The sequence below is a fragment of the Schistocerca cancellata genome, chromosome 11 (assembly GCF_023864275.1).
Source record: "Schistocerca cancellata isolate TAMUIC-IGC-003103 chromosome 11, iqSchCanc2.1, whole genome shotgun sequence".
Classification (NCBI taxonomy): Eukaryota; Metazoa; Arthropoda; class Insecta; order Orthoptera; family Acrididae; genus Schistocerca; species Schistocerca cancellata.
The window spans coordinates 10,165,846-10,186,193 of NC_064636.1; the positions used below are offsets into that span (position 1 = coordinate 10,165,846).

Sequence of the window (20,348 nt, forward strand, 5' to 3'; positions counted from 1 at the left end):
ACGTTGCCTAGCACCATTAACTCTGCAGTCAGTCACGTGTACTGCACACTGGGAACGAGCAGAGGATGCTCTGGAATGACAACTCCTTCTACTCCATAGAGGAATTTTTAGATATAAATTAAAATAAATAAATAAAAAATATATAAAAAAATAAAAAATAAAAAAACACAAAAAAATGAAAAAGTTGTTATATTAACTTAAGTATGTTGTTAAATTAACTTAATTATGTCATGTATTGGAAAATTTGACTCATTCCACATCATTACGAAATATTGTATTCATGATCCATGGAACTAGTATTAATCTAATCTAATCTAACATCTTTTGCCTCTCGTAATCGCGAATGGTGTAACGGTGTAACACCATTTTGACTGCGAGGGAGCTCAAATGTGCTCTCACCTGTATGAGATTTCCACTCTGCAGCAGAGTGTGCGCTGATATGAAACTGCCTGGCAGATTAAAACTGTGTGCCCGACCGAGACTCGAACTCGGGACCTTATGCCTTTCGTGGGCAAGTGCTCTACCAACTGAGCTACCCAAACACGACTCGTGCCCCATCCTCACAGCTTAACTTTTTTGGACGGTAGGAGATGAGGTACTAGCAGAAGTAAAGCTGTGAGGGCGGAGCGTGAGTCGTTTTGGGTAGCTAAGTTGGTAGAGCACTTGCCCGCAAAAGGCAAAGGTCCCGAGTTAGAGTGTCGGTCTGGCACACAGTTTTAATCTGCCAGGAAGTTTCATGCTCTCACCTTATCACGGCACTCCTGATGGCAAGCACTTCCTCCTTCTTACGTATAATCGTGTCTGGACGGACGGCACGGAGACAATGTAGCCGTCTTACGCGAGCCCGGTAAGGACAAATATCTTTCGTCCGGGTACCGCCCAGTTTCCGTCACCAGCAGTGTCAGCGAGATGATCGAACACACGATCACCGGTCAGCCGGTACGGTGGCTCGAGTCTCGTACTCCGCTAACAAATGCACAGTGGGGATGTCGTAAGCGCTGCCGTGCAGTCGATCATCTCGTCACCCTGTCGACCCGCATCGTGATCAATTTTGTGCGGAAATGCCAGACTAGCCGTGTTTTTGACAAACCTTAAGATGGCGGCTGGGGGACGGGCATGCTCCACACGATGCATTCGTGGGGCTTCCGAGACCGCCTGCTGCATTTTATTCGGGAGTTCTTCGGAGACCGGGTTTTTGAGGTACGCGTAGGTTCGGCATAGTCGAACACTTTCTTCATTGTGACGTCTCTACTGTCTTTACTTGTGGAGCACCGACATAGGCTTCCACCAAAAAAGCTGTCTGAACTTGTGGTGGCGTAAGGAGTTTCTTCCACCGTCTTTACATCTCACTCCTGTCGCTCTTCCGTTTGTCGAAACCGTGTAGTTCTCGTGCTCACGCTGGATAGGATATTCTGTTGTTGCTCCCACGTATCTTATCTGGCAGCACACTATACCCGATCTCTAATATCTTACGTGTTTCAAACTGTATTTCATTTGGAGTGGACAGAAAATCCTCCTCCACGTATACCGATCCCTCGCCCGATGGGCAGTGACAATAGGTGTCCAGTTTACTTGTCTGCACGGCCGTCTATTTTACACAGTCTCGACACGATCCACCGTCGAGGCGTACGTCTGCCCACTGGAGCTTTCTACACTGGCCCAGTTATATCTCTGCAGATACTGCCCGACTATCGCTCTTGTACAGGTGTGACGTCTCGTCGAGAGATACAAGTGCCGTCTGCCCTCTGTGCCCCGTGTGGCCAGTTTTGATGACACTCTCGAACACCGATACGGGGCAAGAGCAACTTCTCTGTCATCTCCCGGAGTTCGCTTCGGTATACTGCTTCGGAAACTTAACCGTACGTTACCTGCCACTTCTCTGACGGGCGAGAACCCTTCACCGCATCGGCTCCGTGCAGAGGCCTGCGTTCATCTCCGAATTAATTTGCTTCCCGAGGACACCACTCTAGGTTCCAGCTGTCACTTTAAGTCTTTCAAATATTGGACGCAAGTCGGAGACGGCACCTCCGTGTACACTTGCGGTCCTAAGTACGACAGTGGTGTCGGATGTGCCTTTGTCATTGACGACAAACATTTTAGATACCGGCTCGTAGAAGAAAGTTCAATTTTTACTGCAGAGCTTTCTGCCGTCTGTCGGGCCACCCGGGTACATCTGACAACACGGGCTTGTCAGTTGTGTATTACGTTCTGATTCGCTTAGTGCCCTCCGAAGGCTCGCTCTGCTACAGACGTACCACCCCTTAGTACGAGGAATCCACTTGCTTACCGGTAGTGGAGCTGAGATGATGTTTATGTAGGCATCTGGTGAAGTCAGTGTCGGGAAGGCTTCTCTATCTGGGAACAAACTCTGGGGAATTAGACGTGTCTCAACGGCTCGGACGACCTCCCCCCCCCCCCCCCCTCCTCCCCCCCGTCTCGTCACGAGGAGGTACCCTCAGCTCATCTCTGTATATTGGGCACCATCATTTGTCGAGAGGTGACCCTGCACCGCTCTCTGCTTACTGCCACCGACCGTCGACAGTACACCATTTTTCGGACCGATGCCAGTTTTATAACCGTTTACATTTTAATGCACGTTTTCCACCTGCGTTAGCAGATACGGCACGAGCTGTAGATTGTGTTTTACTTTTTATTTGTCTCAGTAATATGGCCGAGGAAATTCAATTCTCAACCGTTTGAGCAACCTCCTCAAAAGGGGTGCATTCGTTTTTAGCTATTCCTCTACTCTGCTCCACTCGATTAGGCTTAGAGTATTATAGACTTCAGTCATTCAGTAAGTGACCATTTTCAGTTATGACAGACGCTTATGACCTCAGCTGTTTTGCGCCATAAAGTGACAACAGACAAACAGACAAATGCGTATTTCAGAGTTTCTTCTGAAGTGTTTACAGCTCGTGTCTACGGGCTGTAAGCGAGTCGACAACTTCAGGGACAATCTGTCACCCTGATGTTTTTCGAGATCACTCGTACAGTGATTATTTTGTTACGGTCGCCTTCTCGCAGTGTCTCGACACTCCCTGTCGTCCCGTCAATGTGTGCGACACCTCCGAGCCGGGACACCGGAGTACGGACGACCTCTCCCTCGCCGGTAGAGGTGCGCCTTCGCCGTCGTGCCCTGTCGGTGCTGTGCGCTCGCGTTTCCCTATTATCTAAATAACTGTTCACTTGAAACTTCCTGGCAGATTAAAACTGTGTGCCGGACCGAGACTCGAACTCGGGACCTTTGCCTTTCGCGGGCAAGTGCTCTACTGGCAGAAGTAAAGCTGTGAGGACGGGGTGTGAGTCGTGGTCGGGTAGCTCACTCGGTAGAGCACTTGCCCGCAAAAGGCAAAGGTCCCGAGTTCGAGTCTCGGTCCGGCACACAGTTTTAATCTGCCAGGAAGTTTCGTATCAGCGCACACTCCGCTGCAGAGTGAAAATCTCATTCGACTGTTCACTTCACGGTGACCGTCTTTCGTCAGTTCGATAGGAAGAAGTGAAACCTGTGAATATTTAATAATGAAATGTTCCACTACACTTCAGAGTTTCTCATTGCCATTGCCATCGGCATTCTTTCGTACGGCCAGAGTTTTTTAATTTTAAATTAACGTAATTCTGTTTGCGGTCAGACTCGGCACGTGTGCCTGCGGCCAGTTCAGTACTCTCTCTCGCGCCGTATCGAATACCGGCGGGCGCCGAACCTCGCCCTGCTCCCGGTAGGGGCAGCCCGCGTCACTGGGCGAAAAGGAGTGAGGGCACACCGCGTTTGTCACGTACGGGGGTGGATACCTGTACCCTCGAGAGCCTCCGGAGACGGTTTCTCGTCCCGAGGCTGGGGCGGCGCCCCGTCTGCCCCGGAAGGCCTCCGGCACTGCTTACTGTGGCAGTCACTGCGTCGCCCCTCTCCACCCTGAGGAGACGTCACTTGCTTCCATTTCGTGCACCCTTGCTCTATTTTCAATTTGTACCGTATACCGGGTGAATCACCTGAAACTTGCACCACTCTACTCTGCGGAAATTGAAAGTGCTACTAGTGTCTGGTTTTCGTGTAATGGATTGCTAGTCGGGGCTCCTATTGTTACAAATGAACAGATTGAAAAAATACTTAAAAAGTGAGTTTTTTCTAGAAACACACACTGTTCTTAAATGGAATAGTGCGTATTCACATCAACAAACTGGAGGTATGATAAATTAAAATTTCAGTGGAGTTTGTAGCAGGATTCGAGTGCACGTCATTTACGAGATATCGTATTTTGGTAAGTTCCCGTATTGACACTCGTTTGTGCCGGTCGACCTGCACAGTCACTAGGTACGACGTTGTTACGCTCGCTTACAGTGTGCTTCTGTGTTCCTCGAGTCCACTGCAAATTGCTACTCGGTCAGTGTGTGACATTTTGAGCAGTAGGTCGTAGGACCGTTGCTGTTCACAATATACATAAATGACCTTGTGGATGACATCGGAAGTTCACTGAGGCTTTTTCCATATGATGGTGCGCTATATCGAGAGGCTGTAACAATGGAAAATTGTACTGAAATGCAGGAGGATCTGCAGCCAATTGACGCATGGTGCAGGGGATGGCAATTCAGTCTCAATGTAGGCAAGTGTAATGCGCTGCGAGTACATAGAAAGAAAGATCCCTTATCATTTAGCAACAATATAGCAGGCTAGCAACTGGAAGCAGTTAATTCCATAAATTATCTGGGAGTACGCATTAGGAGTGATTTAAAACAGAATGACCATATCAAGTTGATTGTCGGCAAAGCAGATGCCAGACTGAGATTCATTGGAAGAATCCTAAGGAAATGCAATCCGATAACAAAGGAAGTAGGTTACAATACGCTTGTTCGCCCACTGCTTGAATACTGCTCAGCAGTGTGGGATCCGTACCAGATAGGGTTGATAGAAGAGATAGAGAAGATCCAACGGAGAGCAGCGCGCTTCGTTACAGGATCCTTTAGTAATAGCGAAAGCATTACGGACATGATAGATAAACTCCAGTAGAAGACTCTGCAGGAGAGATGCTCAGTAGCTCGGTATGGGCTTTTGTCCAACTTTCGAGAACATACCTTCACCGAGAAGTCGAGCAGTATATTGCTCCCTCCTACGTATATCTCGCGAAGAGACCGTGAGGATAAAATCAGAGAGATTAGAGCCCACACAGAGGGATACCGACAATCCTTCTTTCCACGAATGATACTAGACTGGAATAGAAGGGAGAACCGATAGAGGTACTCAACGTACCCTCCGCCATACACTGGCAGGTGGCTTGCGGAGTATGGATGTACACTCCTGGAAATGGAAAAAAGAACACATTGACACCGGTGTGTCAGACCCACCATACTTGCTCCGGACACTGCGAGAGGGCTGTACAAGCAATGATCACACGCACGGCACAGCGGACACACCAGGAACCGCGGTGTTGGCCGTCGAATGGCGCTAGCTGCGCAGCATTTGTGCACCGCCGCCGTCAGTGTCAGCCAGTTTGCCGTGGCATACGGAGCTCCATCGCAGTCTTTAACACTGGTAGCATGCCGCGACAGCGTGGACGTGAACCGTATGTGCAGTTGACGGACTTTGAGCGAGGGCGTATAGTGGGCATGCGGGAGGCCGGGTGGACGTACCGCCGAATTGCTCAACATGTGGGGCGTGAGGTCTCCACAGTACATCGATGTTGTCGCCAGTGGTCGGCGGAAGGTGCACGTGCCCGTCGACCTGGGACCGGACCGCAGCGACGCACGGATGCACGCCAAGACCGTAGGATCCTATGCAGTGCCGTAGGGGACCGCACCGCCGCTTCCCAGCAAATTAGGGACACTGTTGCTCCTGGGGTATCGGCGAGGACCATTCGCAACCGTCTCCATGAAGCTGGGCTACAGTCCCGCACACCGTTAGGCCGTCCTCCGCTCACGCCCCAACATCGTGCAGCCCGCCTCCAGTGGTGTCGCGACAGGCGTGAATGGAGGGACGAATGGAGACGTGTCGTCTTCAGCGATGAGAGTCGCTTCTGCCTTGGTGCCAATGATGGTCGTATGCGTGTTTGGCGCCGTGCAGGTGAGCGCCACAATCAGGACTGCATACGACCGAGGCACACAGGGCCAACACCCGGCATCATGGTGTGGGGAGCGATCTCCTACACTGGCCGTACACCACTGGTGATCGTCGAGGGGACACTGAATAGTGCACGGTACATCCAAACCGTCATCGAACCCATCGTTCTACCATTTCTAGACCGGCAAGGGAACTTGCTGTTCCAACAGGACAATGCACGTCCGCATGTATCCCGTGCCACCCAACGTGCTCTAGAAGGCGTAAGTCAACTACCCTCGCCAGCAAGATCTCCGGATCTGTCCCCCATTGAGCATGTTTGGGACTGGATGAAGCGGTCTGCACGTCCAGCACGAACGCTGGTCCAACTGAGGCGCCAGGTGGAAATGGCATGGCAAGCCGTTCCACAGGACTACGTCCAGCATCTCTACGATCGTCTCCATGGGAGAATAGCAGCCTGCATTGCTGCGAAAGGTGGATATACACTGTACTAGTGCCGACATTGTGCATGCTCTGTTGCCTGTGTCTATGTGCCTGTGGTTCTGTCAATGTGATCATGTGATGTATCTGACCCCAGGAGTGTGTCAATAAAGTTTCCCCTTCCTGGGACAATGAATTCACGGTGTTCTTATTTCAATTTCCAGGAGTGTAGATGTAGATGTAGACCTCTTTGACCGACTACGTGAAAGTGGTAGAGCGATACCTAGACGACACGAGAGAAGGAAACAAATGACGATAGAAGAGCAGAAATTATTGTTCTTGCCACCGTCGTGTGGCAGTCGGTCCACACGTTAGCTGCCGCACAATTGCACGAGGAAAATCGGGCGAGTGTCCTAGGCGTTCTCCCTAGATACAGATTCCCTCTCTATCACGTCTCTCTCTCCACTGAGACTTGCGTGGCAATGACTCTGAGAATTGTCTTAATTTATGTACGTAGGCATTAAGATGGTATATCAGTAATTTTTCACATATCTCGTTTAGTAACGAGGCCCCTTCTATCGATCGCGGCCAGGTAAACCTCCTAAACGTGCGACGCCGGTCTGTCGGCCTCGACAGGCAGAACTTCGGGATCCGTAGAGTCTAAACGTGTAGAGTGGGATAGTGCAATGTCAGCTCGTAGGCCTGTTTTTCGTATACGGAACATTGGACCCGCACAAGTGTTGCAGCCTATCGACAGACCGTCTTCCACAGGTGAAAGACGTTCCTCTGCAGACCGGGAGCGACCTGCGGTGCCGGCACGATCGCTGTCCGGCCCGTAGTGCACGAAATACTATGGCGCGTCTTCGTGAATTATTTCCAAATCGTCAGATCGGCCGTGGAGGACTTGTTCCTCAGCCGGCCCCTTCCACAGATTTGACGCCAGTAGACTTATTTCTGTGCGGAAAGCTGAAAGATGCTGCCGAGAAGGACATCCCGGCTGGTCTTCGGTCCTGAGACTGGTTTGATGCAGCTCTCCATGCTACTCTATCCTGTGCAAGCTTCTTCACCTCCCAGTACCTACTGCAGCCTACAACCCTCTGAATCTGCTTAGTGTATTCATCTCTTGGTCTCCCTCTACGATTTTTACCCTCCACGCTGCTCTCCAACACTAAACTGGTGATCCCTTGATGCCTCATAACATGTCCTACCAACCGATCCTTTCTTCTAGTTAAGTTGTGCCACAAACTTCTCTTCTCCCCAATCCTATTCAGTACCTCCTCATTAGTTATGTGACCTACCCATCTAATCTTCAGCATTCTTCTGTGGCACCACATTTTGAAAGCTTCTATTCTCTTCTTGTCCAAACTAGTTATCGTCCATGTTTCACTTCCATACGTGGCTACACTCCATACAAATAATTTCACAAACGACTTCCTCACACTTAAATCTATACTCGATGTTAACAAATTTCTCTTCTTCGGGAACGCTTTCCTTGCCATTGCCAGTCTACATTTTATATCCTCTCGACTTCGACCATCATCAGTTATTTTGCTCCCCAAATAGCAAAACTCCTTTACTACTTTAAGTGTCTCATTTCCTGATCTAATACCTTCGGCATCACCAGACTTAATTCGACTACATTCCATTATCCTCGTTTTGCTTTTGTTGATGTTCATCTTATACCCTCCTTTCAAGACACTGTCTATTCCGTTCAACTGCTCTTCCAAGTCCTTTGCTGTCTGTGACAGAATTACAATGTCATCGGCGAACCTCAAAGTTTTTATTTCTTCTCCATGGATTTTAATTCCTACTCCATGCGGTGACATATTACTGCGGCCTGCTCAGACAACTCTGCTGAAATGCTAGCACGTGTGAAACAGTCATTCCGTATCCGACTGGAAGCACGTATTGCTCTCGGTGGTGGTCATTTGAAACACGACCTGTGACGGTCAGCTGCCTCATTACTGGTCAGAATACACGTAACTAATGTATGCACTTGTGTTGTGCAACAAACACCACTGACATTCCAATTTACCCAACTTCTAGTTTTTCAGTGTCACTAGCCACTGTTCCATTTACAAAAGTGTATGTTTGCACAAAAAATACTCCCTAAATATTACTACAATCTTTTCATTGGCTAGCTATACTAGCCCCTGACTACTAGTCCATTATGTGAACACCGCACATCAATAGCACATTTCATTTCTGCAATATTTGCGGTAATTTTAGGTGATTCACCCCGTACATCTATCTAGCTCTTGTCGTACAATATTGTTTTTGCAGCGGGTGAGTGTACGTATAAAAAAAGGTTGTAGGTATGCGAGAGGGTCGAAGGGGAAGAAGGAAGAGGACTGGAGAGATTACTGGAGAGATTTTTGAAAAGGGCAGAGTTTGGAGAAGTCCTCCAGAACTGCAGGTCACGAGAGACTTACCAGACAGGATGAGAAGGAAAGACTGAATGTTGGGGACTGCAGTGGATGAGATTTGAAAACCTCAGAGCTCAGAGGTGAAAGAGAGGATAATATGCGAGACACAGATTACTGCCGAAACATTGTAAACGAGTTAATACGAGTGAGCAGCTAAGTGTATTGTTGGGAGGGGGACAGCAAAAAAAAAAGATAAGTTAGAAAATAGGAGACACACAAATCTAAACAAAGTGAAGAAAGGAGTAATTATTGTGAATAAATGTCGAGACAGAAGCAGTTAATGTAAATTAAGGCCAGGTGGGTGGCAAGACACGTTGTGGCACTAGTTCCCACCTGCGGACTTCTTAAAATCCGGTGTCTGGGGGAGGAATCCGAATGGCGCGTGGTTAGTGAAACGGGCACCGAGGTACCGAGGTCACGACTGTGATTTGTAGAGCGTCCTCCCTTCAATAGTATATGTTCAACCAGTTACGGGGCTGATACAGGTGGTGGTAGAAGGGTGCACAGAGCAAGTCTCGCTCTGGGGACAGTAACAGGGGTAGGGGCCGCAGGGTAGGGAATGGAGACGGGTGCAGGAGCAGCGCAGAGTCCGACGAGGATATCGCTGGGATTGGGACGGTAGCGAAAAGCCGTTCTAGATGGGATCGGCAAAATTCCAGACGAAATGGATCTCATTTCAGGGCACGATTTTAGGAAGTCGTGACCTTGTCGAACTTGCCGATCGGTACATTAGAGACCGGGATAAAACTGTGCTGTGGTGTGCTCCAAAATTGTTTTTTTTTTTTAAACTACACAGATGGGTCAATTACATCCAGTGAAGGCTTACGTGAGAATGGTGGTCTAGTGCTTCAAGAGTCTGCATGTCAACATATATGTTTGCCTCAGAAGCTGAGGCTGTAAGGGAGAGAAAGTTTAATACGGAAAGGATGGCAACTGTCAAAACATTGTTATTTACAAATTTGCCTATAACAATTTACTTACAGTTCATTACACTGAAGCACCTTCTCTCGATCGCCTTTCACCAATTTCTTTGCAAATTTTACAGCTGTTTTCATTCCCAGCCTCTGCTTGCCTCATAGTAGTTCTTTCGTATTGTTGTGCGTTCATTTTTTGCAAAACCGCTACGATCCACTTTTACTGCCATCTCCTAAATTACTGTATTTGCTAGGCAAATTAGTTAACATTTTCTCCTACGACTTTCTCTTTCTGTTTGGCAAGTTTTTAAAATTTTATCTCTTCACGACTTTTCCTATCGATATTTTTCTTATCTTTTTTTTTCCATAGAGACCTCTTTTCTGGCGACAGTCTCACCCACTTATTACCTATTATTTAGTACTGTCTGTTCTCATAATTTTCGTACAAATTTTTTCATCGCTCTTTGTCCGTTTTTATATAATTTTCTACCCTCTACCGTTTCCGACACTCCGGACCGTACACTCTCACTACGACGAGTCCCACTGCATATTACATTCATTCTCATCAAAAATGTGCTTTTGCACTATCGAAATTAGAGGTCCGCATTCCGTTCCTCGAAACCTGTGTGTCCCTCGAAATTACTCCCGAAGGCCTAACAGCGAAAGTCTGTTTCTGGATGTAATCCTGTTTTACAGCAGGCACTTTTACACTTTCAAATACAGCAGTCTGTTGCACTTACCCGGTTAATCCGTGTCTCATCTGGCAGTTTCCAGACTTCTGTCCTCCTCCAAAATCCTGTCGTTATCTGCCCCTCACGTATGCTCGGATGGCACCGTCTGCCGAGCCAGCTTCAAACTGCAACAACGTGCCAGACTTCGCCCACACTCGTAAACTACGTCAGTAGTGGTGTCTCTCTTCCTATCCTCAAACAGCTGCACTGTCGACCGTCACTCCTCTCCGACAGACCGAGCTTGCCCGGCCGTCTTAATGTCCCACAGTTTTCACCACTGCCTCCCAGACCGAGAATAATTCGTAATCACGAGAACCGGGCACAACAGTGCAGTGTTCTTAACCTTTTGTCTAAAGCACTCTCCCCTCCTGAATTACCTTTATTATTGGAGGGTCGCAATTTCGGCCCTAAACCTACATTTAGTCCTGTCGCTTCGGTGGAGGTCTCGCTTTTCTTCACACGTTATGTCAGCTGGAAGTATCACCTCGCAACCCAATACCGAAACCTCTCCGGCAGCAAACCTGACACCGAATCCTCCCTCGAACAGTTCTGCCCGTGATCCCGACTCGATCCACGACTGCTACCCCGGAATCTCCCCTTACGCGCCTTCCGAGAATTCCCGACATCGAGCTTTCCTTCGTAACCCTTCCTCGGGACCCTACGATGTGACCGTAACCTGTCCTCTGCAGAACTCCGGGCCCTGCATCCCCTAAAAGCTGACGACTCCGTCATTATTTTCGCAACAGACAAAAGATCTACCACTGTGACACTAGGCCGACAAGAGTATGTCGGTGAAGGTCTGTGCCACTAGAGATCCCGTCCCCCCGCGATTTGATCTGGCCCGCAGTCCCACCTTAAAAGCCTCGATCCGTTGAACGTCTCGTCCACCCGAATCGTGCACCCCTACCTTTCATTTTCTTCCCGAGATCCACAAATCTAATCGTCCCGGCCGTCCTGTACCTGCTGGCTTCAGAGCACCCACCGAATGTAGATCTGCCTCGGTCGATCGACACCTGCGACACGTAGTACGGAGGCTTTCCGGACGCCGACCGTTTCTCAGATCGTCTGAAATCCGTGCCCGCCCCACTTCCACCGCACACCTTGCGTGTCACCACTGGTGCCACCTCTCTCTATACTGACATTCCCCAAGTACGTGGTCTGTCTGCTGGTGTTTCCAAGCCTATGACATCCTTCTTGCCCACCTTAATGAACTTTATACTTGCCAAAAATTACTTCACCTTTGAGGGGCAGACATACTACAAACGGATCAGGGAACCGGGATGGCTCCTTCCTATGACAACCTTGTCACGGGCCACTGAGAGGGTACTTTCTTGTGTTTTGTTTAGATTAATCGCCGACATACTTGCCGTACGGACTCGTGGTGACGTTAACCTGTTAAAATTCCTGGAATTTGTGAATACTGTCTCCCAATTAAATTTTAGGTGGTCCTATTACGAATCCCGTGCCACTTTCCGCGGTGTCGATCTCTTTCTTACCCGAGACGTACTTCTGTTCACTTTAAACCTACAAAAATATAACGTTCTCTTCCGTACGGCCTCGGCTATTGAGGCAGACGTGTGTGTTCGGATGCGGACTCACTGCGGCACTACACCTCCGTTCTCGTCTCGGCCTGCCTAGTTCGAAAGCAGACTTCCTGGGCCCTCACTGTCAGATCCTGGCACAACTGATCCCTCCAAAAAACGACCTGGGAGCACGCCACTTGTCACACAGTGCTATACCGGTCACATCTGTATTAATCGGTTAGTTTGACAAGTGCACGACTTCCCCTCACACGTAGCTTTCGGCCACCGTCCCAATCTCCGCGGTATCCTCGTCGCACCCTACGTTCCTTCTGCACCCGTCACGCTACCCTGCGGCTCCTTCCCGTCTGACCGTCGCCGCTGCCAGACTTGCCCCGTGCGCCCTTCTACCGCCACCTGTACCGGCCCTGTAACTGGCAAAGGGTGTACTATTAAAGGGAACGCGCCCTACGACGTGACGGTCGTGACCTCGGCATCTGTTTCGCCCCACGCACCGTCTGGATTCTTCCCCCGGGCACCAGTTTCTCAGAGATCTGCAGGTGGGAATTAGCAGCACAACGTGTCTCGCTACCCACCTGGCCTCAGTTTACGTTATTTTCTTTTGTCTCAGAATTTATTCACAGTAACTACTTCTTTCTTCACTCCGTTTTAGTTTTCTACGTCTTTCATTTTTCTGACCCATCTTTTTTTTCACCGTCCACCTCCCAACTCTGTTGCGTACAATGCACCTAATAATTTAAAAATCTACTCACCGAGCGGCTGCAGAACACAAGAGTAAAAAAGAAAACTGATTATTTTCGTTGTTGTATGTACAGTGCACTTAGCTGTTCACTTGTATTAACTCCTCCACAGTGTTCCGGCAACAATCTCTGTCTTGCATATTACCCTGTTTCTCACTTTTAGGTTCTCAGGTTTTCAAATCTTGTACGGTGCAGTCCCCAACGATCAGTCCTTCCTTCTCATCCTGTCTGGTAAGTCTCCGCTGACCCGTGGTTCTGGGTGACTTTTTCGAACTCTGCCCTTTCCCTAAACCTCTCCGGTCCTTTTCCTTCACCCCTCTTCCTTCCCCTTCAACCATTCTGTTGGAAGGATGAACCACTGGCTTAGAAAGCTCCCGTACCTAAAGCCTGTTTTTTAATTTTTGTTTTCACCTGTTGCTGCATAGTGAGTAGATTTTTTATCTACCCTATTACTTTATATTGTCAAAAATTGATCATTTTTGTTGTTATAATATTACTTTTGGATTCGATATGTGAGAGTACAACCTTTGACTTTCCTTAAAAATCTAATTTCAGTTGCTCGTATTCGGCTTTTACTTTTCTTAGTTAATGTTAGAGGTTCATTTCCGTACATTAGACTGAGGGTTGTCTTTACTTTGTGAAAATTTAGCTTTGTATCCTTCCTTGTCTTATCAGCCAGTGTTGTGTATATTGTGCCAAACATCTTTTGAAACTTGTTTTATTTATTAGGTATGTTATTTTCATGTTCATAACTAATATTGCTGCGTAACACCTGAAAATACGACACCTGTTCTATTATAATAATGCTGTATGGCCGATGACCTGACGTGCTGCAAGTCTTTCATTTGGACACCACTCTGGTCACTTACGTGTGCCCAGCTGTTCCTCTAGTAGCATTTTGGACAAGATTGAAACTTTCTGTTTGAGAGACATTACTTCAGTTTCTTTACTGAAATTTTTAGATGACTGTTCTTACATATTTGATTTGTTGTTGTTGTTGTTGTTTTTGTTGTTGTTGTTGTTGTTGTGGTCTTCAGTCCTGAGACTGGTTTGATGCAGCTCTCCATGCTACTCTATCCTGTGCAAGCTTCTTCATCTCCCAGTACCTACTGCAACCTACATCCTTCTGAATCTGCTTAGTGTATTCATCTCTTGGTCTCCCTCTACGATTTTTACCCTCCATGCTGCCCTCCAATGCTAAATTGGTGATCCCTTGATGCCTCAGAACATGTCCTACCAACCGATCCCTTCTTCTGGTCAAGTTGTGCCACAAACTTCTCTTCTCCCCAATCCTATTCAATACTTCCTCATTAGTTATGTGATCTACCCATCTAATCTTCAGCATTCTTCTGTAGCACCACATTTCAAAAGCTTCTATTGTCTTCTTGTCCAAACTATTTACCGTCCATGTTTCACTTCCATACATGGCTACACTCCATACAAATACTTTCAGAAATGACTTCCTGACACTTAAATCTATACTCGATGTTAACAAATTTCTCTTCTTCAGAAACGCTTTCCTTGCCAGTGCCAGTCTACATTTTATATTTGATTTAGGCAATGCATTAAAAGATGTAAATGTTTTACAGGGTGCAGAATGATAGTCACTACCATTCACAGTAGGTGATTTTATTTTTGTGTCTATCTTCAGGTGGTTTACATCATGTACATATTCCCATATTCAGTGTTGGAAATCTCTGTTCTAAAGAAAATCAGATAACGTGATGATGACTAGACACACACACACACACACACACACACACACACACACACACACACAAATGAAACATTTGTAAGTGGTTAAGTGATGTGTGTTGTAAAATATTATAGTACTTACATATAGCTGGTGTATCTATATTATTTTAACATTACATTTATCAGATTTTTTACAAAAATATTTTGTTTTTAACAAATTAACTGTGTATTAGTCAGCATGTTAATTATTGGTCCTTCCATATTATGTCTCTGATAAAATAGTGGCACTTTGGATGTTAGTAACTTCAGAAGCACATCCGCTCACAATATCCAGTGCATTTACAATTGGGAAATAGAAAATCAGAAAAAAGAGCTTAGGTTAAAGAAGTACAGAGACGTTACTTATAACGTCATTCCATGTCAAATCACAAATTAAAGTATGATCTACAATCTGACACTTTTGGATTCATTTAACATTAAGTATGCATGAAGTATACATAAAGAGTAACAAAAAAACTTTTTTCATATTTTTCTGAAAATGGGTACCAAATAATAGGTGCTCAAAAACATTAAAAAAATTGAATTTTTGACTTGCCCAACATTATTGATTTGCTCACAAATTTTGTTCTAATTAAGCTAGAAAAGTGAAACTGAGTTCATTTTAAAGCTCCTTTAAACAGTTTTCATATGATATAAAACAGAATTAGTTGTAAAAATGTATACATTTTTAATAAAACTGAATTTTGAAAACTGTATTCTTAAATTTCCCAAAAAATATATTTGAAAGATACTGTTTTCATCTAAATATTTTGAAAGTTTCAACACGTGTCGAGAATGGGATCACGATAAAAAGTAATTTTATGTTTTAGATGCTACTGTAAAACATCTTCAAAAATTAGGATTACTTCTCATTAGCTTTGTGTTATTGTATAGCTATATGTGGACATCAAAATAAAATTGTTTATAATAGTAAAAAAAGCAATATTTCTCTTGTCAGTGTAAAATTAAAAAATGCAAGTTGCAAACATAAAAAGCCTACAGCTGAATAGCAGAGATAGGCTTACAATCAGTTAAGTTATTAGTTCCTGTTACTTGCTGGCAAGAGTGAGAAGAGTTCAATTCATTGTGCTTCTAGCCAATCAGTTTGTTACACATAACCACTTCTGCACGGGATAATATATACGCTCATCCTGTAGCAGTGTGGGGGTTTAGGTTGTATTCACTTCCCTGCTGCTTACGGGGAGAATGTCTGCACGACTGGGGAACGTGAAGGTTGTGGATGTAGGAAGCCAGCTGTGAGTTTGTCCTCCTCCTCACTTTTCCTCCTCGACTACTCGTGTAGAATGTGGATACAAAAAGAAACTTAAAACTGGAGTAGTGCTCACTGACCTGTCAGCAGCTTAAGACACGGTGTGGTACGAGGGGGCCTGTTGTTGAAATGTTTGAGAGCAGTACCTGTCAAAACTGTAGGCAGCCTCGTAAGTAATGTGTTAATCGATAGGTGGTTTAAAGTACATCAAAGTGAAGAGAAAAGCAGACGGCACGTACTCGACGGTGGAGTACATCGGGGCTCTGTTCTCGCTCCAGTGTTGTTCGACCTCTACACAGGTGACCTGCCGAATTTGATCTGCCGAAAATTTCAATATGCAGATGACCTGGCAATTCCGTATCAGAGTCGAGGCCTTTCTGAATGTGAACAGCACCTAACGAACAGCCTTACTAAACTTTGAGTATTTTGAGACGTGGCGACCGAGACCGATTGTTTCTAAAACCGAGGTGAGCCTGTTCCACCTCTCCGGTCGCCTTTCGTCAGCAAAGATCAGGCCACAGTTCGGCCCTCTCGGCACAGTCAGATACGACGAAAGCCCAAAATACCTGGGAGTCACTCTGGGCAGAACTTTAACATACAAAAAACACCTTTCCAACTCGGCTGAGAAGATACGAACACGAGTGAACCTCGCGAGAAAGCTGGCAGGCAGTACGCGGGGGACGACTACGTCGGTCCTCCGAGGAGCGTCCCTCGCACTGGTATACTCTGCAGCAGAAATACTGTGCACCAGTTTGGCTCCGAAGCGCCCACGTAGTGAAAGCAGACGTCCGACTGAACTCGGTTAGGAGAGTACTTAGTGTTACAGTCCGGTCTGCACGTACTTGCTGGCTACCAGTGCTTTCAAACATCCGTCCACCAGACCTCCGTCGATAGGCTGCTCTTTACAAACTGTGTCGGCAAGTTTCTGAAAACGACTCGATCCCTCTTTGTGACGATTTGCTATCACTGCTCGGGAAACGCCTCAAATCTAGAACACTGGCATACGAAACGGGAGTCCAAATGCTATCCACAGGATTCGACCGGGACGCAGAATGGAAACGTGAATGGCAAACTACGAGAACCCGAAACCACGAATTTGTAGACAATCCGACAGTTCCAATTCCGGGCTTCCAGAGTGGCAGTGTGTGTGGCTGTGACGACACCCGGACAGTGAGCCACGTTGTGAACGTGTGTCCAGTCGGGCGCTTCCCCGGGGGCACTGAGCAGCTCCATCGAGCGTCCCACGAGGCACTCTGCCGGATCGAGTCCGTCGACATCAGAGTGTAGTCGGAGCCGTTTTAAAACTTGTGCACTATATATAAGTTCACATGTTCATTTTTATATACCGGGCGATCAAAAAGTCAGTATAAATTTCAAAACTTAATAAACCACGGAATAATGTAGATACAGAGGTAAAAATTGACACACGTCCTTGGAATGACATGGGGTTTCATTAGAACCACCCCATATTGCTAGACGCATGAAAGATCTCTTGCGCGCGTCATTTGCTGACGATCGTGTGCTCGGCCGCCACTTTCGTCACGCTCGGCCTCCCAGGTCCCCAGACCTCAGTCTGTGCGATTATTGGCTTTGGGGTTACCTCAAGTCACAAGTGTATCATCATCGACAGACATCTCTAGGGATGCCGAAAGCCAACATCCGACGCCAATGCCTCACCATAGCTCCGGACGTGCTTTACAGTGCTGTTCACAACATTGTTCCTCGACTACAGCTATTGTTGAAGAATGATGGTGGACATATTGAGCATTTCCTGTAAAGAACATCATCTTTGCTTTGTCTTACTTTAGTTATGCTAATTATTGCTATTCTGATCAGATGAAGCGCCATCTGTCCGACATTTTTTTTTTGAACTATTGTATTTTTTATTTTTATTTATTTATTTATTTATTTATTTATTTTTTGTTCTAATAAAACCTGTGTCATTCCGAGCATGTGTGTCAATTTGTACCTCCCTATGTACATTATTCCATGATTTATTCAGTTTCCAAATTTATACTGACTTTTTGATCACCCGGTACATTTATTTGTTTCGCTAAATGTGTGTTACTGTAATTGATGCGTACGATAATAATTAGTAGCGTACGTGTAACTCCAAACTTTGACAGAATGAAACGATGACCTATTTGCAAGAAATCCTTCAGTTCTTAGACCAAAATTAGTTTCTTCACCATAGAAGCACTGACACTTCAGTTTAAAGTGTGGTTCGAGCGACATTCTCTCCCTGCCTGCCAGATTATCCCAAGACAGTGCCGACGAGACGGGGGCGGACTCGGAGTACTTCTATTGCGACACTTGCTCGCAAGTCTTCACCTCCAAGTCGGACATCGCGGACCACGTGCGGACGCACGCGGACGGCCACGTGTGCGGGCTGTGCGGCGAGGTGTTCGGCGCGGTGTCCCGGCTTCGGCGCCACCGCCCCGACTGCCCCGAGCGGCAGCTCGCCCTGGCGGCCGGCCGCCTCCGGGCCCCGAGGACGGCGAGGCGCGGCGGCAGGCGGGGGGCAGCGAAGGGGGGCGGCAGTGACGGGGGCCGGCGCTTCCCCTGCGACGTGTGCGGCGCTGCGTTCGCCTACCGCAGCTCGCTGGACGTGCACCTGCGGCGCCACTCGGACGAGCGGCCGTTCGCGTGCGGCGTGTGCGGCGGCACGTTCAAGCGCTCGGACCAGCTGCGCACGCACGCGCGCCTGCACTCCGGCCACAGGCCGTACGCGTGCGACGTGTGCGGGCGCACGTTCTCGCTGGCCGGCAACCTAGCGGTGCACGCGCGCCTGCACACGGGCGAGCGGCCGTACGCGTGCGACACCTGCGGCAAGACGTTCCGGCAGGCCGTCTGTCTGAAGAGGCACGTGCGCGTGCACACGGGCGAGCGGCCCTACGGCTGCGGCGTGTGCGGCCGGCGCTTCACGCAGGGCGGCAGCCTCAAGGCGCACGCGCTGCTGCACTCGGGCGAGAAGCCGTTCGGCTGCGGCGTCTGCGGCCGTGCCTTCCGCCGCTCCTGCCACCTGCGCGACCACTCCAGGGTCCACGTCGCCGAGGCGCGCCAGCAGCAGCAGCCGGCCGCCGGAGCCGGCCCGGAGAAACCCGGAGAGGAGGGAGCGGAAAAGTGACTCTGTAGGGGTAGGGGGTCGGACCTCTCTCGCTGTCGCCTCAGATATTTCCCCGTCAGTATATGTATTTTTTACGAGCAGTACAGTGATCGGCCCGTACTTACCTTCGTGATGTGAAATTGCAAATACTGCCAGTAGGCGCGTTTAGCTCTCGGAACCCGTACGTACCTTTCTGGGCTGAGAAAGTGGGGAGGAGCGGCTCACTGGGAGGGTGGTGGGAGGCGGAGGTCTAGTAGTGTAGTGAGGTGAGAGAGGTTCTGTGGAGAGTCGGTACAGTGGGGTGAGAGATGGAGATGTATTAGGAGTGGGAGGAAAGAGAAGTTGAACGAATATTGCAGTTAAGCAATAGGGAAGTCGCAGAGGGGGCTACGGTAGTGGGGGAGAGGGAGATATCCACATAAACTACAGAACAGTGTTACGAAAAGGACAGTTGCTACTCACCATATAGCAGAGATGCTTAGTTCCAGAGGGGCACGACAAAAAGTGTCACAGACAAAGCTTTTCTTCTGTCTGTCTGTCTGTCTGTCTGTCTCTGTGTGTGTGTGTGTGTGTGTGTGTGTGTGTGTGTGTGTGTGTGTGTGTGTGTGTGTGTGTGTCACTTTTTGTCTTACCCCTCTCGGACTAAGCATCTCCGCTATATGGTGGGTAGCAACTATACCTTTCATAATATTGTTAAATTCTGTCCTCGATTTTCCATTGTTTAAACTACTGAACAGATACAGCAAATAATGAAATTCTACCAACGGAAAAGCGGCACATTGCCAAAGGATTTATTTCTCTGCTCATGGAGCTCACTCAGTCTGTTTGTGTTTGCCGGTGATACTTCCTCTCTTCTCTGTCCAGACTCCCTCCCCTCTTTCCGAGTGACTCTGCCCGCACTCCTGTGTCTGTGGAGCACCATGCCTCGCCCCCCCCCCCCCCCACCTGCCCCCCCCCCCCCCCCTCCGCAATCTGTCTCAGTTCATTATGTTCGTCGATATATTTTTGTGGAAGACAACTCTGCAGAATGCATCTTTGGGTTGGGTTTCATTTCTCGTCTTCCTTATTGTGTTTCAAGGAATGTATACAAGTTCTGTGATTGTGGTTTTGTGAAAGTAAGTCAATTTTTTTTCCAGCCACTTTCACTGTATTTCTGTGAGACAACCATAAAATTGTGCGGATGACAATAAAATTGTTCTTAGATTTTACAGATAATATTTGCAATTTTCTTTGTTCTTTACTGTAAAGTTCATTGTTTGTATTTTTAATGAATGTTGATTTGTCATTGAATCCCAGCTTTCCCCTCATGATTTGCTTCTCTGTTTCTGAGGAGTTCCTTACCCTCCCCTCCTCCCCCCCCCCCCCCTTCCCCTCGGGAAGATGGTGCAGAACTATTGACAGACACTGAAGCTTACCTCAA

The 20,348-nt window shown here is 47.6% G+C and overlaps 1 protein-coding gene across 1 annotated transcript in view; it reads left to right on the forward strand.

Moving 5' to 3' along the window:
• Positions 1-20,124, forward strand: part of LOC126108816 (oocyte zinc finger protein XlCOF6.1-like) — a gene marked incomplete in the record, with an annotated part of 79,397 nt that extends 59,273 nt beyond the window's left edge. Inside the window, 1 exon segment of the mRNA XM_049914180.1 lies at positions 18,087-20,124. Within this exon segment, the coding sequence (XP_049770137.1) occupies positions 18,087-18,949 (863 nt within the window).
• Positions 20,125-20,348: the final 224 nt, after the last annotated feature.